At 46.9% G+C, this 26,888-nt stretch overlaps 1 protein-coding gene across 3 annotated transcripts in view; it reads left to right on the plus strand.

Annotated features, from left to right (window-relative positions):
• Positions 1-7,616: 7,616 nt before the first annotated feature.
• Positions 7,617-26,888, plus strand: part of BAALC (BAALC binder of MAP3K1 and KLF4) — a 95,485-nt gene continuing 76,213 nt past the window's right edge. For 2 of the 3 annotated variants that reach the window (XM_039233855.1, XM_039233858.1), the window contains exon 1: positions 7,617-7,918. In XM_039233855.1, the coding sequence (XP_039089786.1) occupies positions 7,759-7,918 (160 nt within the window). In that variant the 5' untranslated portion in view covers positions 7,617-7,758. Of the gene's footprint in view, positions 7,919-8,386; positions 8,815-26,888 lie in introns of those variants that run through there. The other variant, XM_039233857.1, reaches the window with a different exon arrangement.

Raw genomic sequence — 26,888 nt, forward strand, 5'->3', positions numbered from 1 at the left:
AATTCCCTGAGATTATTAAGCGAGTTGCTTGCTGTTAGCTGAGAACTCGAACGGCGCATCGGTTAATTCAACCTTATGAAAGAATCTATCAGGTGGTAAAATCAACAATGCTGATAATCAAAACATTCCACCAGCCCACACATAATTTTTACTAGCTCATTTCTTCCCAGCGTTGCCAGGATAATACCCTATGCAACGCAGATAATAAACATAAAAATCAAATCATTGTTCTGATATTCATGGCTTGTTCCTGCATTTGGTCACATGACTATTTGTGAGGGAGTTCTAAAGTCTGGATGGAGTACTTTTTCACCCTATTTCCAGGAACTGTTCTATTTTTCTCAATTCCAAATAGGATTACTAACAGCATACACACTGCTTGGACCTGAAAATTCTCTCCTGAGTCCCTTAATCTTCCCTTTTCCTCTTGTGAGTAGTAGGAACACAATGCCGCTGCCCTCAGAGAAGACCCCTCTTTAGATGTTTGCCCAGGGCCATCTGAACAACTTGCAAATGGAAGACGGGCAATGTGATCAGTGGGGACACGTTGGTGTCACATGGACCTGCATTTAAATCTTGGCTTTGGTGTTATGGTTGACATTGGACAAGTCACTTAACCTCTGTAAGTCTCAGTGTCTCATTATGAAAATGGGGCTTTTAATGGCACCTACCTCCTAGCGCTGCTAGGATTAAATGAGCTAATCCATATGCAAAGTACTTATTACGCAGGGGCTGGGACATAGAAGAGCTCCATAAATGTTAGCTATAATTAGTCATAGGAGCTGGGAGAGGACCGCTGCCCCCCCCACTCCCCCAGCCCCCAAGTGTACCTATTCCAGTCTGGGAGGCCCGTCTGTGTGCACCTAAGGTCCATCTGATACGCTGCTTATCAGAAAGGGTGTCCTTGCAGGGATGGTCACCCTGCAGAGTCCCCTGTGGTTTCCATGGCCGCCTGTGGGTACAAAATGCAGAATACAGCTGCATCTTTGCAGAAAGCTGGTCCTGCCTGTGAGCTCAGCCTCTCTGGCCAGAGGTAGAGACACAAAGGAAACGGGATCTCCACACTGTCGGAGCCCCATTAGGGTCGACTTAGCTTGTTCTCACTCTGTTTTGCGCTGAGGATTCCAGGGCTTGAAGGATATTGTAGGAGCACATGTAAAGTCAGCCCAGCCACGTCAAAAGCAGGATAGAAAGATGGGGCGCCTGGGTGGCTCAGTCGGTTGAGCGTCCGACTTCGGCTCAGGTCATGATCTCACAGTTTGTGAGTTCGAATCCTGCATCGGGCTCTGTGCTAACAGCTCAGAGCCTGGAGCCTGCTTCTGATTCTGTGTTTCTTACTCTCTCTGCTTCTCCCTTGCTTGTACTCTCTCCCTCTGTAATTAAAAAATAAATACACGTTTTAAAAAAAAGCAGGATAGAAAGAAGATCCACTGTCCCAGTCCTTCAAGGAATAATAATAAGAAATCATTTCTTTCTTTTTATTTTTTAAGTGTTTATTTTTATTTTTGAGAGAGAGCATGAGTGGGAGAGAGGGTTGGGGGGCGGGGGGCATGGGGCAGAGGATCTGAAGCAGGCTCTGTGTTGATAGCAGTTGGGACTTGAACTCAGGAACCATGAGATCATGACCCGAGCCGAAGTCCACTGAGCCACTCAGGTGCCCCAAGAATAAAACATTTTTGAAGATTAAAACAATAGCTGGCCTCTATTGAACACTGGCCTCTGTTGTTAGGACTTGTGTTCAGAACCTTCCATGCACTGTTCCCTCTTCTCGATGACACTGTGAAGCAGGTACTGTGTTTATCTCCATTTCACAGAGGAGACAAGACACAGAACAATATCTCTGGTGCCCTGGAGTCCAAATGCAATGGACATTCTAAATCCTTGATTTCATGACCCTCAAATTCAGGCAGAGTGAGATCAACCCCCTCGAATGGGTGGTGTGGGGGGAGCTGTGTGCACATGGATGACTTCTGTCTTCACCATGCCCACGGGCTTGCCTCAGCTTCTCTTCCATCAGCTTCTGAGCTGCCAGCTCTCTCAGGAGGCAGCATTTTGGCCCGGTACTTACAAATGAAAGGCTTGTATCTGGCCTGCTCTTTTTCCCCCTTTCCTCTCTTTACTGTAATCAGGAAGTCATGTTTTTCATTTAGGGTAAGGCAGTGACTTTTCTGCTGACTGAAGACTAGCAGAAGGTAAGCCGACCCTCCTTTCCATGTTAATTTTATGGGGACAGGATTGAGAGGTGGCCCAACTTCCCTGCGTCTCACCCCTCTCTCATATCTACACCTTATCTGATGAAGGCATCAGTCAAGTCACAACAGCCACCACCAAAGTGGCATTGAGAACGTAACTGACTGTGGTCCTTTGCGCCCTCCTCTGGGAAAGGATGAATAAAAGTCATCTCTGTTTCCCTGAGCTTTGCTGTGCTATGGTCTAACGTTAAATATATAAGTACAGTTAACAGCCTGCCCCACCCTCAGGAGCAATATAATAAATATGAAAATCCATTTGTATTTTCTCACTTGCCTGGGACTCATTTTTATTGACTCTGAGTAGGCAGTGCACCTTTTGCGAAGGGAATTAAGATACTCCACGTTTCTTTAATGATTGGAGGTCCAGGTTAACTGTTGTATAGTTAAGCAAACAGCAAACAAAAAATTGTCTGTACGTGCTTTCTTTTCTTTCAGAGAAAGAATCTCAATTATCTGGCCTACTCTCTGCTGCATGAACATTGCTGAGAACAGTCAAGAGCCCCAAGAAACAGTTTGCCCCCGTGTTCCAGCCCACGGTCAAGGGTGAGGAGAACATTCTGTTCTTGTGAGCTTTGCCTTAAAAATCCAGACCCTGAACTAGCAATCCTCTGCCAGCAGCATCGGACAGAATCTGTTCCATCGATTTCAGTTAGTTCTCTGCTTGTCAGATTATATTTTGACAGGTGCCTGCTGAGTCTCAAGCTACTTTTCAGATTCACGTGCTGTCAAAATCTACCTGGGTTCTAGGTGAAGGTTTGCACAGAGAGAGCTGATGCTTGGATTTGGGACCATCGGTCTTGGTAAACACTGTAGACGGCGCCATGCAGAGCCGTAGAAAATGCTCTTTCTCCAAACTCTGCCTTTCCTTTGCTCTAAAAAGAAGTAGGACTCCGTGTGTAGGGACTAAGAGATCTAGGCTCAGATCTTCCTCTTCCTGACATTTAGAGTAACCTTTGGCAAATTTCTCAACCTTTCTTTGTTTCAGGTGAAGAGGAAGTACAGAAACAATATTATTAATTCATCCAGTGTGATGCTAAAGGACATAGATAATGAGGGCTCTAAAGGGCCTTAAGAATATGTAGTGTTGGGGCACCTGGGTGGTTCAGTCGGTTAGGCTTCTGACTTCAGCTCAGGTCAGGATCTCACGGTTCGTGGGTTCAAGCCACGCCTGGGGCTCTGTGCTGACAGCTCAGAGCCTGGAGCCTGCTTCAGATTCTGTGTCTCCCTCTGTCTCTGCCCCTCCCCCTGCTCATGCTCTGTCTCTGTCTCTCTCTTCCTCTCTCTCAAAAAAATGTAGTGCTATGTGGCTGTTTTATCAAAAGCTTCTCTGGGTTTTTGGAATTCTCTTTGGAATTAGTCCTGTGGGAACATGCCTCTCTGGGTCTTTTCTGGCCTCTAATTCAGCCCCCTTTTCTTGCAACTATTATAGTCTACAATCTGAAGTTCTGCCATTAAAAAAAAATCCCACAACAGCCACCTCATCATTGCCAGACTTTCCTCTCCAGGCCGTTTTCAGGAGAATGTGGCTCATATTCCCCGGTGAGAGTACAAATCGGTTATACATTACATCTTATCAATGAGCTAGTACTACACAGAAAGGAAGTCTAATGAAATCAGAAACTTGGAAATACCAGTGACGGCTTTGTCCCCGGTTTTCATCTGGGGTGTAACAAAGCCCCACAGGACATTCCACCAGGCATGGAGATGAGTGCTGAAGACACTCAAGCATTTGCTGAATCTCTTTAGAATTAACTTGGAGGAGCCAACCTCTGTTCTCCTGAGAATTATTTGGTTTAAACATTAATGGGGGAGAATTTACAGTGTTTAGTTTCACACTTAAATTTAACTTCCTATATAAGTGTCTTGTGGTGACATATGTAATTAATTATTTTCTTTTTTCGTGTGTGCAAAATTTTCTTTCACCCTTTCTAACCTCTTAAGCCAAGTAAAAAAACTCCCTTGTCTTCTTGCCGTTTTAATATTTCAGTTTCTCTTTCTTGTTTTCACTCTGGTTGTCATGTTTACCCTGCATCTCTGTGTCACCTCAATGCCAGGACCACACATCTCCCCAGGGATGCAGTCTTTCTTCAAAGGTGAGAGGTGAGTGAATGGGCCCAAGTTAAATGACACCTGTTGACTTTTTTTTTTTTTACCCATCTGTGAAGAGTGGAATTAGATTTAGTGCTTTGGGGTCCTCACTTTGAGCTCTTTTCCTTTACAACAAAATGATGATTTGTAGGTCAATGAGGATGTGTCAGCTAGTCACAACTGGCGGACAGGAGGGATGCTCAGTGGCTCAGTGGAAACTACTTTAGAATCTTCCAGATGGAGGGCATGGGGCTACAGCTCGTGTTTGCTCACTGAATCTGGACTCAGGGATACTTGCTGATGTTTGGCATTCAAGACCAAAGAGATTTATCTGGAAACTGCACCCTGTTGGCCAGAATCATTGCTGCTTTGGTTCCTCATTTGTATTACTTTTTCACTTGGCAGATTGGAAACGTATAAAGCAGTGAATCCGTCTGTACTTTTTTTTCAGATGACTGATCCTGACGGCAGGCTGAGGGTCCCGCAGAGCTTCTGTTCTGTCCTGGACTGTGACTGTCTCACTCAAGGTCTCCTTTCCTCTGCTCACTACAGTTGGGCAGAGCCCTGTGATGCGTGGCCAGATAAATGAGATCTGTAGGTACAAGGGCTTTGGTCCCTAAAGCCCTCTGCTCCAGTTTCCATAGAAACAAGCCAAGGGTAATACCCACCACAAGGGCTCTTAAAGCCACACGTACTTTATTCTGAGAATCCCATCATGTTACAAATACCACTCAGCAATAGTTTTTAAAGGCATAGGGACACCTAGGTGGCTCAATTGGGTAATCGTCTGACTTTGGCTCAGGTCATGATCTCCCGGTTCATGAGTTCGAGCCCCGCATCAGGCTCTGTGCTGACAGCTGAGAGTCTGGAGCCTGCTTTAGATTCTGTGTCTCCCTCTCTCTCTGCCCCTCTCCTTCTCATACTCTGTCTCTCTCTGTCTCTCAAAAATAAACAGACATTAAAAAATTAAAAAAAAGAAAGGCATAACCTACTTAATTGCTCTGGATGGTTTTGACTAAGGCTTTCAATTCCCTCTTGCAACCCTCCCTCCTTTAAAGTAATTTTTTGTTGTTGTTGTTGCTCTTAAACCTGATGGAAAAAATGACCAATTCATGCCAGTTGAGTTATAGATCCTGAACAGATGGTTTAAGATAATTTATCATATGTTACATATTTACATTTCATTTATTAGATTTATTCCTAAAGTTTTGGGGGGAAATTGTAGTACCAATTAAAGAGTTATAATTAAAAGAGCACAGAGACAGGGTGCCTGGGTGGTTCCATTGGTTAAGCGTCCGACTCTTGATCTCAGCTCAGGTATTGATCTCAGGGTCGTGAGTTCAAGCCCAAGAGCACAGAGACAACAGAGACCCCACGCACTGATTGAAACTTTAGCTCTGCCAGAGGTAACACTTTGTGATTATGGGGTGATACCACAAACCTCTCTGGCCTTGATTTCCAGATGGTAAAGTTTTCAAAGGACTGGATCAGCTGATGTCTAACTTTTTCTAGGTTCAAAAATTCTCTGAATTTGTGGTGTTATATAATAACAGAAGAGATTCCATGAAAAAAATAGAATGTTGCTCTGTCGGCGATTATGTCAGAGTGTGATAAGACATTTGTAGGAAGGTTGCTAGTTACATCATAAAGGAAGGAAAAGGGAAGGAGGGAAAAGAAAAAATACCAAACTTCTGCTGTGTGCTAAGAAATTTACAGACATTATCTCACGTGGAAACACATCATTTCAGAGATTTCCTCCTTAAGGGACAGAGATGCCATTTCTGCTTCTGGCCCCAAATGTGCATGATATAACACTGAGTGAGAGCTTTCTATGTGCCAGGCACTTTTCCATGAGCTTCACATACCTTACACAATTTATTATTCCCATTCACAGATGAAGGAATCAAGTCACAGAGAGGTTGGGTAACTTGCCCAAGGTCATGGTTGGTAAGCGGCAAAGCTAAGCTCCAAAGTCAGAGATTTGGGCTCTAAATCCGTGCTCGTAACTGTATCCCCATATTGTCTCTTGTCATTCATTCATTAAGGAAGTATTTGATGAACACTGACTATTCGAAGGGTAATGCCCTAGACTTGGTCTATCTACTGGATGCTACATATTATAGACAATGAAGTCTACTTTCTATACATTATGTATGATATAATATGCTTATTTATTCTATATACTTTATAAGATGCATTAAGCAGTATACGCTACAGCCTATACACAATGGGCAATATACACGATTTGTTATATGTACTAACTAGCAGTGTTTTGCCCTAATACGTATTTAATAAATATATGTTGAATGAATGAAAAAAATACACATTCAACGTCATATTCTATTCCAGCAGAGCTGGGTCACTGAGGATTTATTCCAATTCCTCCCCTATCCTGGCCCTCCCCTTTAAGGGCAGTTGCCTTCTTTTACCAGGTGTTCTGGCTTCTTCGGAGGCAGGTAAATTCACTGGCCCACCCAGGTCTGAGCCCTCCTGTGAAACAAGGAAGCCGAAGAGTACAATAGGAAATGAAGGAAGGCCTCACAGCGGGGTGAAATGTCAAAGCTGCAGGTGGGCTTGGAGGGAGGCCAGGCACCCTCCCAGCTCCATCCAGAGAGGGTTTCCCTCATGCTCTGAGGTTCCTGGTCCTCTTTTGCTTTCTTGAAAACAAAGTTCAAAGTCGCAGAACTGAGAAGGTGTTAGTGACAGCGTCTAGCCCAACCCTCTCAGAAATCAGAGGCCCCACTCCCTACTCCCCAAACAAGATAAAAACCAGGCAAGGGCTCTGTTCCTTAGTCACTAGTTCTTAGTGGCAGTACTTTCTCCCCATTTGGGGGTGGGGTGGGGGTTGTCCTCAGCTCTACTGCTTTTGAAACAAGCGGCCAGACCGCCTGGAATCCTTTCCAAGTGCTTCAGTTCTCCCCAGGATGGATGGAAGAATGGATGGATGGAAGGGAGGCAGGGTGGGAGGGAAAGAAGGGTGGCTGGACAAATGCATCAACAGATAAATGGATGAACAGGGGAGTGTGTGGATAGATCGATACGCAGGACCCTGAGAGCTGTAACGCCAGCCGGCGGGGCCGAGGCCCTCCTGGGACCCCCGCCCTCCTCCATTACTCCGGCCGCCGCCGCTGAGACCCCGGCCGGCTCCGGCGCTCGGAGGGAGGAGGTGGAGGGCGAGGGCTAGGGGAGGGGTCGGGGGAGGGGAGGGCCTTGGAGACCGAGAGGAGGGGCGCACCGGGAAGAGGACGCGGCGCGGGGGGCGGCGGGCGACGGGCGCCTGGCTGCGCGCGGGCGGGAGCGGGGACGCGATGCCGCCGCCGCCGCCTCCTCCGCGCGGGCCCGGGCTGCGCCGCCGGGGCTGAGCAGCCGCCGGAGCCGCGAGCCGATCGGCCGCCGGGCGCTCCCGCAGCGCAGGAGGATGGGCTGTGGCGGGAGCCGGGCCGATGCCATCGAGCCCCGCTACTACGAGAGCTGGACCCGGGAGACCGAGTCCACCTGGCTCACCTACACCGACTCGGACGCGCCGCCCAGCGCCGCCGCCACCGACAGCGGCCCCGAGGCGGGCGGCCTGCACGCGGGTGAGCGAGCCGGCGCGCGCCGACCCCAGGCGCCGGGAGGCCGGGGCCCACCGAGAAGCGGGAGGGATGCGATGCGCCGGGGGCAGATTTCGGCGCGGGCGGTGCGGGGAGGGGGGCTGGGAGGTGGTGGTGAGGAAGACAGACCAACGGACCCAGGCCCCGCGAGCGGGGTGGGGGGTGGGGGGTGGGGGTGGGGGTGGGCAGCGCGAGCCCCTCGGAGAGGCTGAGCAAGATTCCCGGGGCCACGGGGCACCCGGCCTCTGCCCGTGCACGCTGGGTGCGGGGCCCGGAGCCTGGGCTGGGAGGACGCGCACCCGTCACGCACACCTGCGCGCCAGCCCTGCTCCCCAGGGCCGCGTCTCCAGCCACTGGCCGCCAGGCCCCTCTCGGCCGTAATTTATAGACGAGGCGCCGGACCCAGATTGCCTGGGTGGAGTCCTCCTCGTCGCTTCCCCTTCGCCCCCGCAGGGCTTCGGAGACCCGCACCCCAGAAGCCCCGCTCGCCCCATCGCTAGTTCTGCACCGACGCTTACTTCTCGAGCACTTGTTCCAGAGCGAGGACTTCCCTCCCCTCCCCGCGGTGCCTCGGTGATTCGTGTGAGGCAGGGCACAGATGCGGATCAGGACTATACATTAAATACGCTTACCATCTCCCCTCCAGCAGAAATCTAATAGAAGGATCCGCAAAAAACTTTCTGGTCCAGTCACAAATCAGAAAAAAATTTTAAAGCAGATACTAATAATTGTAGAGTGGAGATGAAAATTGACTCTTGCCAGAGACTGACCTTTAGTCATAAATGTGTTGGTGTAAAAGGAAAAACCCTCACTACTTATTAAATGAGTGTTGTCAAAAGCCAGATCATTAGTTGTATAAAAATATTTTAACTGTTTACTGACTCCTTTGTGTTGTTGGCATTTTTGGATAATGAACTTTAAGATAGAAAATGAAGTTAATTTCAAGTATAATGTGTATTGTAAGGAGGGAAAAAATGTGAAATACTCTTAAAAATTCGACGATACTAAATCCATGCTTCCTACGTAAGAGCTGCCACTTTAGTCTTAAGAATAAGTCCATTTTATTCCCTTTTTTATTTTTAATTTTTTAAATGTTTATTTTTGAGAGAGAGAGGTGGGGGGAGGGCAGAGGATCTGAAGCAGGCTCTGTGGATGCAGGGCTTGAACTTGTGAACTATGAGATCATGACCTGAACTGAAGTCAAGCACTTAACCAACTGAGCCATCCAGGCACCCCTGTGTTTCCCTTCTTTAAAAGGAGAGACTGGTCAGTACGATACATAACACTGTATTTGTCTCTAATTTTTCTGACTCACGGTAGCAATAGTAATGGTTAGTTTGTGTTGCAAGTTTCCAAATGATGCGTTGGCTAAATTCAGGGTCAGGATGAGGCTGAGACATAAACTTTCAAAAGGGACCTGGTAAATGTTGGATTTAACAGCATTTCCCAAGGAGGTGTGGTACTTCTCAGCAGAGTCAAAGGCCAGAGCTGCACTCCAAGGAAAAATGGTTAAAAAAGATCTAGTGTGAAAAAGAACCAAGTACGGTTTCAGGGAATGATTGCCTTGGTGACTGGGAGTATGTGGTGTGTGTGCATGTGTGTGGGTATGAGATGGTTATTATGGGATGGCTAAATATCCATTTCCAGCACTTATTCCTTTATTAGTCTGCCATCCTGACTCATATCCCATTGTGCCTCATGAGATCGGGTCCCTGCAACAGGTGGGGCCTGGGACAGGCATGCTTATTTATGGTCCCTTGCCGAATATGGGACAGCCTTGCCAGATGGTGGTTCTGAAGACCACCATGAATCAAGGCTTCCTTTGGAGCGCATTGACATTCCCTGGGGCCTTTAGAAAAGTGGCTCGTTTCCTGTGAATTTTTCAGACTGGAAACTGGGCATCTGTAGTCAGAGTGGGGCATCCAAGGAAGCTACAAATCTAAATTTCAGCCACCCTGGGAGATTAGCCAGGACCCTTTATTTTCTTCCTCTCTGCTCCCCCTGTCTCACCCAGCCCCTACCAGTGCTCCGCCATGAATTCAGTCCCAGGCTTCTGGAGGTTACCCTAATGCCCCATGTAGGGTCATTATAGGAAGCCAGAGGGTACCGTTTCCTGTTTCCATCAATCCTTTTCTGGTGGGGGAAAAAAGGAAAGGTTGGATTTAAGAGAGTCCAGATTATAAAATTATGAAGATGTCTTCATTACTAGGATTCCGGAGCTGCAGAGGGTCTCCGGATGCTACCTGTTCCTGGCAGATAGGATTCAATTAAATTGCCCCGGTCTGGACATTCTCTCAACCACTTCACAGCAATTATTTCTCCCCCCACCCCCCACCCCCCCCATCTTCCAGAGTCCTTTCTTTCTGGGCCCCTGGTCACTCTCCTTTAGTGTCTAATTGAAGCCACCTTTCTTCTGGCCACCCCAATCAAGAGCCGTGAGGGTGGGGAGTGGACTAAGTCATCTTCATATCTTCATGCTAGCACTCCATGGAGCACATGTGTGACCTCTGGTTGGGATTTTATGCAGGTTTTCTGAATGAATAGGCACTCTATCTAAAGGTACCCTGCATTCCCATCAGCTATTTCTAGATGCCCTCCTCCTCTCTTCTTTCAGCCCTTGCTACTGAAGTTTGCCCACTTGGATCCATTTAACCAAGATTCTTCAAAGTGCCTTTCTCATCCCACAGCTGCTCTTTATAACAGCGCCCTATTCCGTTGAAACACCCAGCCCAGTTCAAAGATTCCATTTCTTCTGTAGCACCCCTCCCCCTACCAACTCGATACCCATGTCTACTGAAAAGTCCCATTGAAGCATGTCTGCTTGTAAATTTCACTTCAGTTTCTCTTAGTCCAATCCAGACTGAGGGCATATCGCGTGAGAGTGTTCGATAAATATTTGTTGGATGAATTCTGCATTTTACTGCAGGAAGTTGGGGGGGGGGCGTGTTTTTCTGCCAGTCCTACAAAGGAAAGAGTTTCTTGCCTCCCCGTAACTCAAAACGTGGATCTGGAGCTTCTGGTTCCTATATTTGGAGATCATCTCCAACAGCTGGCAGAATTCAATTAGGTTTTTAGATTCTGCTATTACGTAGGCTGGAATTGAAGATTTAGCCGAAACCATAGTATCTGATACCCATTGCTTCCCTGTGTCGCAGAAGCCTGTCTCTCTGTCACAGGAGGAAGTTAAATTTATCTGACATGAGTTAGTCCTCATAAAATCAGTTTGCTGGATTGATTTTTACTTCTGTTGTCTGATGGGGTCTCTTAGAAAGGGACTCTCTGAGGTTGCCTTGCCCCAGCCAGCTCAGACATTCCATACATGAGTAACATCCCAGATTTACCTCCATCTGATCATAAGTCCCCTAAATACCCCTTTTTGTACTGTTAGGTATTTTCCTAATTTCTCTAGGAAGTAAAACATTTCAAATTTCTCAAAAGCCCTTCTGCTTTTCAGTTTTAAATTCCTATAGTAATTACTTTAGTAAATGCAGGATGGACGATTACAAAATTAGAGACTCACAGCAAAAACAGTTTACCTAAATACACTGATCTATGTAAAATATAATGAAGAGCACTTAATATTACCATCAGCTGATGTATATTGATGACTTACCAGGGGCCGGGTGCTGTGCTCAGCAGCACTTAATATAAATCATCTCACTTAATCCACAGTTAGGAACTGTGACCAGGTTTCTTTTCCTAGCAAGGGGATGAGGCGTAGAGTGTGTGAATGACCTTTCCCAGGCCAGTACCAGGATCTAGCTGCGCTGAATCCACAGCCGGCACTCCTAAAGACCCCCTTCTTGACTGACTGCAGATTAACTGCAGACTCGTTGCTTTTACCATTGATGGGACTCCAAGTGTAGTGTGATCTCTGGACATTCTAGGCTGGCCTCAGCATGGTTTTCTTCTGCAGCAAGGATGGGGAATGTCTTCCTTAGGGAAAGAGGCTGCCCTGTACTTTTGTGGAATAGTTCAGTTTGCGAGAAACCCTACCCACTGCCTTGTAAGTTCTACTTGGTGAGCTCCAGGCCCTTGTCACCAAGTCCTGTAAAGACAACTTGCAATATTTGAAGAAAGCTGTTGCATCTCCTCTCACCATTGATTTCTGCCCAAACACACGCAGATCTGTCAGTCAGTTCTCAGACGTGTGGGGTCCTGACCATATTCCTCCAAAGATGTTTGGCTTGTCAAAGTCCCTCCCGATACAAGAGATCTGTTGTTAGCTCCGAGCTTGTGGAGTTAGCTGAGATGTATGGGGCAACTTGTGGGCACCAGACCTCTCCTGATGCAGGTAAAATCAGGATTTGTTTGTTTTCCTGCTGCTGTTATTGCTGTATTACCTTGACGGCTCACATGAAACGTGTGATGAGTTAAAACCCTTAGGGCTTTCTTTCTAGTTAAATTTCAGCCCTATGACATCAGAGATGTTGTCTGTGCTATGTTTCCAGCACCTGCACCTGGAACAGTGACTGGAACATAGGTGGCGCTCAGTAAATGCTTGCTGAATGAATGGCTTCTTTCCCTTGTAAATCCTGCGTTCATACTACTGATTTCAGGAGCCCAAGTTGGGATTTTTTTAATTTATCCCTATTAAAATATATCTCGTTAGTTTCAGTTTAATGCTTAAATGTGATGACCTTGGTTCATCTTGATAGTGCCATTAAGACAATATTCTAGGGGCGCCAGGTGGCTCAGTCAGTTAAGCCTCTGACTCTTGATTTCAGCTCAGGTTGTGATCCCAGGGTTGTGGGATCGAGGCCCACATGGGGCTGTATGCTGACAGTGGAGTCTGCTTAAGATTCTCTCTCTCTTTCCTCCTGCCCCTCCCCCAGCTTGTGCACGCTACCCCCCCTTCTCTCTCTCTAAAATAAATTTAAAAAAGAGACCATGTTCTAGGTCTTTGTTTCCCTGTGTTGACAGACATAAGATTTTTGACAGACATAAGACATTTATTTGCTCTCTCATTCATTCAATACACATTAGGCACAGAGTTGATTAAGATTTGTTCCTTGAACCATAAGAAATAATACAGTGGAGACAGGCACAGGGGTGGACACACTTCAGGGTGGCATGGTCCATACTGGAACAGCATGGGGGAAAGGTGCAGAGGGAGTACAGGGGACTGAGTAGTTCTTTCAGGGGGTGTGGTGGGGGGTGTACAGTGTGGACAGAGCCCTGCAGGAGCGTGCGTGGCTGAGGATGCAGGACTGTCCGTGCAGGCCCTCACCGCCGGGGAGGTGAAGGGAGCTTACCCTGCTTCCTTCATCCAGACCAGCACCAGTGGGAAGCCCACCTGGGGCTTTCCGATGGCCAAGGCTCCTCCTCCCTCCAGCTTCCTCTGTCTACCTGTTACACTCGTGGGTATATTATTCATTAAACTTATTTTTAATGTTTATTTATTTTTGAGAGAGAGAGACAGAGCAAGAGCAGGGGAGGGGCAGAGACAGAGGGAGACACAGAATCTGAAGCAGACTCCAGGCTCTGAGCTAGCTGTCAGCACAGAGTCCAATGCGGGGCGCAAACCCACGAACCACGAGATTGTGACCTGAGCTGAAGTCAGATGCTTAACCAACTGAGCTGCCCAGGCGCCCGACTTGTGGCTATATTTTTGAATAATTTATTGGTGAATGTCTGCCCTCTCAAGCATAATGACTCTATTAGGTAAGGGGTCTTTTTGTCACCACTGGATCCCTGTGCCCAACACCGGGCCTGGCTATAGCCAGTGATCTCTCTTGAATGACTACATCTCCTAAAATATCTCTGTGTCCATTTCTTTCTTCCGGTAGTCCCCAGAGATGTTGTTTTCATTCCTCAGATGTTCCATCTGCTCATCCTTCTCGTCTACCTGATGAGTTGTATAGTAGGAAAACACCTCCTTTCTCCACCCCCTTTGCCAAACACTAGCCTCTCGGTTACAAGGGCTGTTTTGCGACAGTCACTACAAAAACAGGCGGGAGCAAACCCAGGCAGTTCATGAAGTTTAGGAAGTCCCACGTGCCCCGACTCTTGGGCAAAGTTATGTGCATCCTGCCGCGGGCTCTCCAGGGACCTTGTCCGGCCCTGTGACAGCACCGGCCACACGCGTTGATGGAGCGAGCTCATGCCTCTGTCTCTCCAGCCAGCCCCGCGAGCTCTGCCGGGCTGGGCGCTGCTGACGGATGGATGCACGCCCGGCTCTAAACATGAGTAGAATGAATCGTTGGCCAAATGATCCAGTGAAGCAAACGCAGTTTTGTCTTACATCCTCTTTCCTGAGTCTGATCTTAGATGATTTTGTCTTAGAGATCGGTCAGTGAATTGTGTCTTTGTTAGACACTAGACAAACGATTCTGACTCTAACCACAGATGAACTGGAGGTTCCAGACGTGGGGCCCGCTCGGAGGAAGATAGTCCCCTCTCAGTGGGCAAGGAGTCTTTTCCTGGCTTCTCCTATAACTCAGGAGTCCCTCAGGCCTAGATCCCTGGTGGTCCTGCCTTTGCCGTGGGATCTGTGCACCCACAAGGCCTTCCTGCTGGTAAGGCCGGTCCGTCCTTTAGCGCTGTTGGATGTCTGGGACCGTTGTTCCTGGCTGACGGTACCTGGGCCTGCATCCCAGGAGCCTTTCTGTGTCAGGCCCCAGCTTCTGCGACTCTCAGAAGACCACCGACTTCGTTGCAAAATCGTATCCCGGCAGGGACTCCTACAGACACTGTCTGGCTAGCCCAAGCTCCTCGGCTTCCGTCTGGAGAGGAGACTGGATGGGTGTGTCCTGAGCCTACATTATGATCTAGTCCCTTCCAGCTTTGCTGCCACCAGCATTAACCTCCTTACATGCTCTCCTCCCACTCTGCCCCCAACTACCTCCGTCTCTCTGTTGTTATGGGCTCAACTATCTGTCCCCCAAATTTCTATGTTCAAGTCCAAACCCGCAGTACATCAAATGTGACCTTACTTGGAGATAGGGTCTTTACAGAGGTTAAAATGAGGTCATTAGGGGCACCTGGGTGGCTCAGTTGGTTGAGTGTTTAACTTCAGCTTAGGTCATGATCTCATGGTTAGTGAATTCAAGCCCCACGTTGGGTTCTGTGCTGACAGCTCAGAGCCTAGAGCCCGCTTTGGATTCTGTGTCTCCTTTTCTCTCTGCTCCTCCCTTGCTCATAGTCTGTCTCTCTCTCCTTCAAAAATAAAGAAACATTCAACAGGCACCTGGGTGGCTCAGTCGGTCAAGCGTCCGACTTCAGCTCAGGTCATGATCTCATGGTTAGTGGGTTCAAGCCCCGCGTCAGGCTCTGTGCTGAAAGCCAGCTCAGAGCCTGGAGCCTGCTTCTGATTCTGTGTCTCCCTCTGTCTCTGACCCTCCCTTGCTTATGCTGTCTCTCTCTCTCAGAAATAAATAAAAAAAATTTAAAAAAAACATTCAAAACAAATTTAAAAATGAGGTCATTAATGTGGGCCCTAACCCAATGTGACTAATGTCCTTATAAAAAGGGAAATTTGGACACACTGACACATGGGAAAAATACCATGTGAAGATAAAGGCAGAGATTAGGGTGATGCTTCTATAAGCCAAGGAATACCCAAGATTGCCAGGAAGCCACCAGAAGCCAAGAGAGAGGCACGGGACTGATTCTCCCTCTCAGCCCCCAGAAGAGACCACCCTGATCTCAGATTTCTAGTCTCAGACTCGTGGGACAAGAAATTCCTGCTGCTTAAGTCACCAGTTTGTGGTACTTTTTACAGCAGCCCTGGAAAACTAATATGACTGTTTAATGAGCCCCAACATTGTGAACGTTTGGAAATAATAAGAGAGAGGGTTTCCTTTGTCACTACCTCACTCTTCCTTCAGCGATTGGGTCAATTTCCTTGTCATTTAAATTCAAAGAGCATTTCTTGAGCATCAAATGTACCCGAGAAATTTTCCTTGGGACATTAGTTTACATAACTCTCTAAAATAACCTCCTAAACCATTGTTGTCACCATTTGCCAGATGAGGAACCTGGGCTTCAGTGCAATTGAGAGATTGAGCAAGGTCACCCACCCGGGAAGTGGAAGAGCCCAGGTTCAGGGCTCTTACTTCTAAGAGAGTCTGTTATGCCTCAGCACCGCTCAGCACAGACCCAGTGCCCGCCCCGACCCCATCTGCCTTTAGCTGTTGGGAAAACCTACTTGGGGTGGGAGCCTCCTGCCAGCATTTACAAGGTTGAGGACACAAGTCCTTGAGGAGGGTCGCGTGGCCCCCTCCCTGGGCTGGGCGCCCTGAGCAGGGCTGCAGAGAGTGCTCAGAAAAGCATCAGTCACCTGATGGGCTCATCCAAGATGAACGGTCTTTGGGCAACATAATATATATATTTTTTTCAGCTTTCAGATACAATGGCTACTCCTTAAGGAACTTCAGAAAGTACAGAGAAGCACACAAGGAGATAAGGCCTCTGTCAGCATTTGGGTTTCACCCTCGGGTCCTGCATCTGGGTTACGCAGGACATCTTTCTTCTGTGTGGACTGTGTTTAAAGTGTGGGTGGTAGGGGTGCCTGGGTGGCTCAGTCGGTTAATCTGACTTTGGCTCAGGTCATGATCTCACGGTTCGTGGGCTCGAGCCCCGAGTCAGGCTCTGTGTTGACAGCTAGCTCAAAGCCTTGAGCCTGTTTCAGATTCTGTATCTCGCTCTCTCTCTGACCCTCCCCTGCTCACGCTCTCTCTCTCTCTCTCTCTCTCTCATAAATAAAACATTAAAAACATTTTTAAAAACGTGTGGGGGGTATAAGAAAAATTCCTCCAATTTCTTGAAAGCTCAGAGGGCAAGAGGAAAAAGAAGTTGTTTTGTTTTTCTTTGTGTTTAGGAAAATAGTTGGAGGTAGTGGCAGCCAGAGTCTAGTTTGAATGGAGGGAGAGGTGAGGGGTAGGAAAGGCCAGGGGTAAGTGAGGGGATTTTTCTCCCTTTTTTTCTTTTAGTATCAAGCAAATATAGTTGAAATCAGGTTGATTACGTACGAAGCAAATACATACTATGACCCCACTGTTTGCCATTTTCCTGCGTCCCCCTGCCACCCCCCACAATTGGCTCAGGCAGAGTTTTATGTTTTATTTTTATTTTTTTTAATGTCTTATGATTTACTTTTGAGAGAGAGAGAGACAGGGCATGAGCATGGGAGGGACAGAGAGAAAGGAAGACACAGAATCTGAAGCAGGCTTCAGGCTCCGAGCTGTCAGCACAGAGCCCGATGCGGGGCTAAGACTCCCGAACTGTGAGATTATGACCTGAGCCAAAGTGAGATGCTCAACTGACTGAGCCACCCAGGTGCCCCTCAGGCTGAATTTTATATCCCGCCCAGGTGTTTTCTGGGATTTATGGTTGCTTTATGGATGTAGAAACATGGTCTGTGGTGTGTGTGTGTGTGTGTGTGTGTGTGTGTGTGTGTGTGTCTGTGTGTGTAGGGACCAGCTCTCTGTCTGAACCTCAAATGCCTATGAGGCCATGCAGATTGGCTGCCCAGTGTTCTGGTTTGGGTGCAACCTGTCCGCTCCTTGCTCCAGATCTCGGTGTCACTTGCAGTAGGTGTCCGTCACTTCCTGCTCTGGATCTTGGTGTCACCTGGCAGGTACCTACCTGTTCACTTCCTGTTCTGGATCTCAGTGTCACCTGCAGCAGGTGCCCTTCTGTTCCTTGCTGGATCTTGGTGTCACCTACAGTAGGTACCCGTCATTTCCTGCTCTGGATCTTGGTGCCACCTGCAGTAGGTACCCGTCACTTCCTGCTTCGGATCTCGGTGTCACCTGGCAGGTACCTGTTCACTTCCGTGCCCCGGATCTTGGTGTCATGTGCAGTAGGTGTGGAGTGTCTGCCTACGCCTTGCCATGTGGTGTCTGCATAAGGAAGCAAAACTAGAAGCCTTAGATTTTTCTTAATCCAGTTCCATCTCATTTATGAAGAGTGCCAGTTTCTCCAACATTCTGGGATTAGGTTGTCTGTTAGTCTTAATTTTGGGTGATTATAAGTCTTGGTATTTTTCTGTCTTCAGAGGCATTTTAGTGGGCAGTTGGGCAAGACGGAGTGGGTAGCCCGTAGCCAGATGCCCGTCAGCCCCAAAGTTCACCCGGAGCCTGTTGGCCTTCTCCTCCATGCCACTGTTCCAGCCTGTGTTACGTTCTCACCCACGGGACCACCCAGCGCAATCCAGTGACCACCGCACATGCTTCCTCCTCTTGAATAGCCCAGCTTCTGACACCCACCATGACCTCCAGTCCCTGGACCTTTCTGGGCTCTCTTTTTTATCATCACATCATCTTCCTTGTTCTTTTGCTTAAAGATTATAATTCATTGGGTAAGGAATTAGACTTTGACTGCAGATATTTACTAGCTTTGTGACCTTGAGCAAGTTTCTTATCTCTCTGGATTCCGGTTTCCACACTGTAGGATGGGAATCGTGGAAAGAACGTGTCCACAGACATGAGGCATGGAGTCTCTCGGTGCTGCCATTCTCATCCCCAGGTCCTCCCACCTCTTCAGGCTCGCCCTGGGCCCGCCATGCCAGTCTCTAACTTGGGTTCACTCTTCCCCTGTGCTCCTTATATGCCCGTTTCTGAGCTGCCTGGCGTTGCTCGAGCAAGTCATGGGCGTTGGTGATCACACCCAAGAGCTTTCATTCCCTAGAGCCCCACTGTTCTTGCCACTTCTTGGCAATTCTGTTAATTCCTTATTAACATGCTGTGACAGTCCCCATCTAATAGCTCCTGACACAGTCCTATTCTTTCCCTCTGAATGCTATATAAATAAATAGAAAAAAATCAATGATTTGCTGCGAATTCTCCCATCTTTCCCTCCAGTCACCTGCTGTATGTCCTCCTGGGCACCTGAGCATTTTAAAAACATCTTTAACCCCCGTCCTCATCTCTGCCTGTTTGGATTCTAAAGTGCACAGATGAGGTTGTTCCTTGTTGCCACTGTAGGTGAGGCCATCACAGGCCATCCTGTTCTTCAGGGTGAAGGTCTGCTGGGCGTGTCCATCGGCCCTCCCCGAGTCCAGGCCCCTATCGTGTTTTTACTTGAACCTCAGCAATAGCCTGCTTCTGTTCTCGGCCTTGACCAGTCATTTTCATGTTAGAGGAGGAAAGATCTCCTAAAAACATATATCAGGTCTTGTCACTCACTTGTTTAACTGCTTTGGTAGCTTCCCAATCTGTTACATGTAGAATGAAACCTCAACTCCTGTCTCCAGCTTTGCTTACCCTGCTCTCTCTCTCTCTCTCTCACAGTATTCTAGCCATGCTGGCTTTCTCTTAGTTCTTTGAACACCCTCACCACTTTGCCAGGGCACTTGCTGGAATGTGCCCCCCACCCCACCTTTACCCGTTGACTTCATCTCACCCTTTAGCTCTCAGTTCAGATGTCACCTCCTCAGGGAGACTAGCCTTCCTCAGTTACCATCTGATTATTTTTTTCTTCCGATCACCAAGCCTGTCATTGTCTTGTTCACTTGCTGTTTATTTCTTTACTCCGTCCCTCTAGGAGGTAAAGGGGCTGCGGATAGTGGTCACATTCATGCTGTAGCCCAAGTATTTGGCGCCTTGCTCAGCACAGAGTGGGCACTCAAAGAATATCCGTGGAATGAAGGGAGCCCTCCTCATCTTTTGTGTCAGTAAGGAATTGCATGTGGCGGCACAGACAGAATCCAGATGAATGTGGGTTAGCAAGGAGAGGCTTTATTTTTTGTCCATCACAGAAGTCGTAGGCAGCTGCTCTGCTTGGGAATGCTATCAAGGACCCAGATTCTCTGGGTTCACTGTTCTGCCATCTGTGGCATGTGTGGATTTCGTTCTCATAGTTGCAAGGTGCTGTAGCATCTTACTTCAGATAGGAAGAAGGGGGAAAAAGAGAGAGGCACATTCTACTTGAGTTTATTTCTTTTTATCTGAAAAATGGTAGTTTGCCCAGAAGCCAATAAGCTTTGCTTTAGTCTTATTGGCCAGAACTGTGTTATTACCTGGCTGTAAGACGTTCAAGGAGATCGGGACTTTCAGTTGGGCACGTCCCACCCTAAAGGTATCATGGTCCTTTTGGTAATGAAAAAAATGGAAGAATGGATGTTGGGTTGGCTGCCTGTAGGGTCGCTAAGCTTTTCATCCTAAGGCCATGTCAGGGATGATTAGCAGGAGAAAGGGGAGGAGGAAAGAAAGGAAGGAGAAAGGGGGAAAGAGAAGTGAGGAGGGAGAGGTCTGCTAGAAACCAAAGCAACATAATATTGATATTAAGATTTTGCAATAATAATAACAACAATAATAATAAACGATGTTTTTAGCATTACTATGTATCAGGTGAGTTCACAAAGGTTGATATTTGCTGAGAAAGTTAGCGTGTGCTAACGTGGAACTAATTCTAGAACTAATACAAGAGCTGAAACCTGAATCTTCTGGAAGAGTCTTTTAACATCAAACCCTGTGTGGTGTGCCTGAGATGTGCAAAGGGCTTTCCTTTGTTTTCTGCTTCATTTTCTAGCAAAGTTAGTGCCATCCGGAAACTTGAGGTGCCAGCTGCGTTTCTGAGGCACCAGTTTCCAATCAGCGGGCACATTTGTGGAGGTTAGCTGTGCAGGGTCGCACGATGCTCTGGCTGGGGGCTTCTGTTAGAGAAGCAACAGAAGGCCGGCTGGTGAATTTAAAGACTTGATAGCATTTCCTGCGGAAATCCAGAAAACCCACCCAGCTATTGTCTCTAGGACTTGTGGACTTTAGGGCACGAGGAAACTGAAAGGATTTGAAGGAAATAGCAGGGCTGTTTGAGAAATCGGTCGTCATAACAACAGGGCACAGTGGCCGCTACCATGAACATGGCAATTGACTGCAGCCCCTCAGTAAGGGGCAGGGGGCGGCGGGGGGCGGCGATTCAAGTTGAAGAACAAAACCAAGGCCTCATTAAATGGCTACATGCAAGAATCACTTTTCAGGGACAGCCCTCAGCGCAGCCAGGCTTGGCTGGGGATTGGCTTGGCTGGGGTGCTAAGTGATGTGTGTGCAAACACGAATGAGCACAGCCACTGCATCCTGAGTGCAGCTCCCGTTAACTCTGTGCCCAGACTGTGCCAGGCACTGCATGTTCATTACCCAATTCTCTTCCCCCTGTTTTACAGATGGGCGAAGTCACAGAAAAGAGGTGACTTGCCCGAGGGCTCGAAGAGTGGAGGGGGCTGAGCGAGGTTTGGAACCCAGCTCTGTCTTATTTGGAGCCCCATGCTCTTCCTTTGCATCCACCCCCCACCCCCCACCAGATTCCTGGCTCTGGTCCTCATTGCCTTTCAGCTGGACATTTGCAACAGCCCTCTGACCTGTCCCCCGAGCTCCGGTCACTGCCACTCCAGTATCATTCACACCACTGCCAGGCGATATCCTTGAAGCGTGACTGGGATCATTATTGTGTTATTCTCTTGCTCGGAGCCTTCCATGATGTTTCTTTGCCGATTGAAAATGCAGATGTCTTAGCCTGGCTTTTCAGGCTTTGTCCCCAGCCTGCTCGTCAACCACGTATCAGGGTCCTTTCCACGTGTCATGACTCAGGGGCTGCCCTTTGCCTGAAGCACCTTATCCTGTTACACTCCCCCACCTCTGTTAAGTCCCATGGCCCCTGTGCACCCGCCTTAGTCCTGGGTCCCCTTCTAGCACGCACGTGGCGCACTTCTTCTGTTTCATACTCACTTATGGCCATGACTCCTGTCCGCTCTCATACCGCATGCATACTCTTACAGACTGTCAGGAAATAGACTGAGATGGACTTTTCCTGGGGAGAGCTTTGGGGAGAGACACCTGTGAGGGGTGAGGGAGGTGAGACTGGGCTGAGGGAGAAGTTGAATTGCTGGGGGCTCTGAAGATATGGTAATGAGAAGCGTGATCACCCTATACCAGCCAAGTATCAAGGGCAGTCTGCACCCCAGCAAGGGGAAGTGACCTTGGGTGGGGCCACTTCCTTCCACAGAGGGCATTTCCTAGAGAGGCACTCAGCTGTGGGCCTTCAGTGGTCACTTCTCCCGGCCGCTTGAGGATCCAGTGTCAGTCCTGCAGGGAGACCCTGGGAGGGACCATACTCATTTCTCAGCTGGCTTCCCTAAGTGGCTACACATCACATTAACTTGGGGAATATAAACAAAAGGCCCCATCCTGAGACTTCTGCCGGAAGCCAGCCGGTTTGACAAGATCTCAGGGCAGAGTGGAATTCCCTAGGTCTAACGTGGGAGCTAAGACTCTGCATTTCTAACAGGGGCCCCAGAGATGCTGCTGCTGCTGGCCTGCGGGCCCTCAGAGAAGCGGGTGCTCGATCACAGGTCTGCAAAGCTTGGCTGTAAAGGGCCAGGGGGTAAGCACTTTGGGCTTTGTGGGCCACGTGAGCCGTGTTGCAGCCCTTCAGCTTTGCTGGTTGTAGCCCCAAAGCAGCCGTGGGCAATACATGCGTGAATGACCGTGGCTCTGTGCCAGTGCCCATTCCTGTCTGCGGGGATTCTGAGGCTCAGCCAGTGTTCAGAGCCAGTGCCTTTAACCCTCGAGGCAGTGTGGAAGAGAGAAAAGAACTGGGCTTGCAGTAACTAGTTCCAGCCCTCAAAGGCACCACTACATAGCTTAGCACCTACTAAGCCCTTAAGGAATGAACAGATAAATGGGACTAAGTGCATTTCTTACCTTGAAGGCAATTTTTAAAATATTTTATTTTTGAAAGAGAGAGAGTGTGAGCGCAGGGAGGGGCAGAGAGAGAGAGAGAATCCCAAGCTGGCTCTGTGCTGACAGCCCCGAAGTGGGGCTCGAACTCACAAACCGTGAGATCATGACCTGAGCCAAAACTGAGAGTTGGACACTTAACTCACTGAGCCACTCAGGCGCCCCTTACCTTGAAGGCAATTTTTGAAGGTTGTATTATCTCTGATAACATTAGATCATTAGGATATTAGATATTTTATTATGCAAATCATGCTCTTGAGTTGAGCAGGATCTGGGAAGCAGGCAGTACCCTGGTGGAGTAAAGCACCCCGTTTTCTGGGGAGTTGCCCCTGCCTTGGGCTTCCAGGAACTGGGACTCTTCCTTCCCTTCAGCACAGGTCACCATTGATTCAGTGGCGTGAAGGTCACCTCCAGGGATGACATTTCCCAGCAGGCAATTCTTCTAAGAGTGTGGCCCTTGTTCTAGGAGGTGTGAGGAATAATCATCTCCCTGGGGTCTTTCTGAGCTTTGCTCACCTTTCTGTAACTCTCTTTTATCCCCACAGGCTGTGACAGAGCTAGGAGTATTTAAAAAGTTGCCACACGTCTGGTTGGCTGTGAGTCTGGGCAGCTGATAAATGGGTTGCTTTTCTGAATCAAGTGTTTCCTGGTAGAGTCAGGGGCTCTTAGACATTACATAAGGCTGCAGAAAACATCCAGTGAACTCGGAGAAAAGGGACCATTTAAATAGAAGCTGCCAAAAATGTTAACAAAGAGACCCAGGGAGAGTGTGCCCAAGCCGGTTAGTTTTATTTTTTTCTTTTGCACAGGAATCCAAAATTCAAACACTGACTATTGTTGGAACCCCCAAATCCCACAGCCATAAGCAAAAAACCAGTGGGAAATGTAATAAAAATTTAAATGAGAAGGTGATTTAAAGATATGTGCAGTCTCTCTCTCTCTCTCTCTCTCTCTCTCTCTCTTTCACACACACACACGAAATTATATCTTCAACTGAGCATTGCTCTTCCCAGCAAACACCAGCTGCTTGAAATTGCTCAGAACAATTCTGGAATCCCTTCATTGTAGCCTCAGGCACTTTTTAAACATAATATCCAAATATATACAAAAGTGTAAGACCTTAAAATGACACACACATATTTCGAACATGTGTCTAATTGAGAGAATGAAATAATGAGCTCCCATGTACCCATTTCCCAGCTTTGACAATTATATGTGCGTGACAGGTCGTGTTCCCTCTGGGCCTCCAGGCCCCTTCCCCAGCTGGATTAGCGTGAAGCAGATTCCAGAAGGCATATCACTTCATTCATGAATACTTTCATATGGATCTCCAAAAGATAAGGACTCTTTTAAAAACGATATATAAGTTTGAACCATATGAAATGGTCATTTCTTTAAGTCGAAATGGTGTAATATCAGTAAATATATGGGCTTCAACATTGTAACCACAATACTATTATCCCTCCCTAAAAATTAATGAAAATTCCTTAATTCTCTAATTTAACCAAAATTCATTCATATTCAGATTTCACCAATGGCCTCGTAAATGTCTTTTCAACAACTGGTTTGTTTGAATCGGGGTACAAAAAAATGTCCACACGTTGTATTTCATTGATCTTTTTCACAAATTTCCTCCAATTTATAGGTTTCCTATTTCCTCCTTCCCCCTTTCAAGTTTTATTTCTTGAAGAAACCTATTTTTTTCTGTAAAGTTCCCCCTCTTTTTTTTTTATTTTGCTGATTGCACACCTATAGTATTGTTTACAATGTGTCCCCATATTCCCTGCAAATTAGTAATTAGAACTGCAGTCTTAAGGGGGTTCAGGGCCAATTTTGGGGGGACAAGAATGCTTCCTAAGTGATGGTGTACTCTTCCCGCTGTGACACCTCAGGAATGGCACAACATCTGGTTAGCTCTCATTGCTGCAAGGTCAAGATTAACTGTGCCAACCTGATGTATCTATTATACATCTCATCAGCTTCCTGTTGCTGATAATCATTCCCTACATCTGTTACCTTATTAAGAATTGCAAAATGATAATATTCTAACATTTCTCTATTAGCTGGAATCTTTGTGATAAAGGATATCTTTTCCTTATTGTCCATTCGATTTCCCTGGGAAGGCAGAATAAACATCTGTTTCTTTTCCTTCAGTGATTGATGGTCAGTATGTTCTCTAGTTTCTTCAAAGGCGATCAACGGGTATTTTTAAAAATATCATTATGGACTTATGGGTTTTTAGCACTTGATGAGTTTTAATTCATGATATTTGTTATTTTGTGGGTGTGCTCAAATTGTCCTATCTTTGACATATGGGGACCCCTTCATTTGATTCCTGACTCCTGCACTAACCTTTAATTGTCCTTGCTCTGTGGCATAGCTCGTTTCCCTAGGAATTGTAGTTTTCCTATGCTAGACTTAGAATTAGCCATTTTTCTGAGAAGCCTCAGTTTCTTTCATTAAAATAGGATATTTAGAAACTCCAGCCTGGGTATACCTGGGGTGCCCATTCTACCGGGTTGGTTGTTGTTTAAAAACTTTTTTGTGGACAAAACTCGGAGGTGGTTTTTGTTTGTTTGTTTCAGTAGTTTTATGCCCAGCACAGAGCCCAGCACAGAGCCCAACATGGGACTTGAACTCACGACCTTGAGATCAAGGAGTTAGATGCTTAACTTGAGGTACTCAGGCTCTTTTTTTAAAGAGACAGTACAGGGGCATGTGGGTGGCTCAGATGGTTAAGTGTACAATTGTTGATTTAGCTCTGATCATCATCTCGGGATCATGAGATTAAGCCCCATGCCAGGCACTGGCTCTGTGCTGGGCATGGAGCCTGCTTGGGATTCTCTCCTCTCTCTCTCTCTCTCTTTCTCTCTCTCTCTCTCTCTCTCTCTGTGTCTCTCTGTCTCTCTGTCTCTGTCTCTGTCTCTCTCTCTCTCTGCCCCTCCACCACCTACCTCTGTGCCCACATGGTCTCTCTCTCTACAAAAAAAAGAGAGAGAGAGAGACAGTATATTTATATTGATATTGTCAATTCAAAATTTTTAATTGTAGCATTTTCCCTTAATTTTTAAATTTTATACTTGTTCTTTATTTTACATGCTGAAAATTTTGGTTTCTAACAACATTATAAGTCCCTATTTACTTCATTTTGTAATACATCTAACAATGTGGTTACCGAAAATATTTTAAGATTTTTGTGGGGATTTTTTTTGTCCTTAAGATATATCCCAACGAGATGTACAGTTAGATTGCTATATTTTAAAGTCACTTGAAATAATTTCCTTCTTTGTGGTTAAGCCATCAACCTATAGGGTATGTTCATTAGTTTAGTTTTGCTTGTGCAGTAAAGTTGCTTTTTTTCATTTCAGTTCAATTTTGTCTTAAATTTCAGTAGAGAATTTACATCGTTCTACTAACAAATCTACCAAACAAGTTACATTTAAGAAGCCTAAGATGACTTTCATCTCTGCCCCCTTTACTCTGTTCCCTTTGTCTTCCTATAGATACTCATTTTATTAGCTTTTTGGTTTATCTTCTCATTTAAAAAAAAAAGTATATACACACATATATTCACACATTCTCCCCTTTAAAGGTAGAAGGTAGCATACTATACCATTTGTTCTGTACCTTGGCCTTTTCTTACTTAACGTATTCCAGAGGTAACTTTAAAGCAGTATATAAACTCCTCATTCTTTTTTATAACTATAATTGGGTGGTGTTCAATTGTGTGGATATATCTTAGTTCATTAAGCCAGTCTCCCATTGATGGCCATCAGGATTGTTTCTAGGCTTTTGCTATACACATAGTCCTATCCATGTGTTGTTTCATTTTTGCCAGTGTCCTTTTTGGATAGATTCTAAAAAGTGGGGTGGCTGGGGCAAAGACTGAATGCAAGTGGAATTTTGCTCAATATTGCCAAATTTCCCTCCCCGGACCTGATACGTGTTGCAAACAGCAGTGTATGAGAGTGCCGTGGCCCCGCCCCCTTGCCAGCATAGGATATTGTCAGACTTAGGGGTCTTTGCCGCTTTCATAGGCAAGTTGCGCTGTGTGTCTCTATCAATGAGGTTGCTGTCTTTTTACGTGATTATGGGCACGTTGCCTTTTCCCTCCTGTATACAATCTGTTTGTATCTCTAGGCCTGTTGTTTTGATCATATTTAGGAGTTGCAAAGCTTGGTCCTTGGAGGATGACAGATACATTCTGAAAAGCAAAAAAGTCCCTAAGGTTGTTTGGTAAATAAAATTGTTGGGTTTTTGCTCTCAACAGAGGAGCT

This window comes from Hyaena hyaena, unplaced genomic scaffold (genome assembly GCF_003009895.1).
Source record: "Hyaena hyaena isolate Hyena2069 unplaced genomic scaffold, ASM300989v1 scaffold_79, whole genome shotgun sequence".
In the NCBI taxonomy this organism is placed as follows: Eukaryota; Metazoa; Chordata; class Mammalia; order Carnivora; family Hyaenidae; genus Hyaena; species Hyaena hyaena.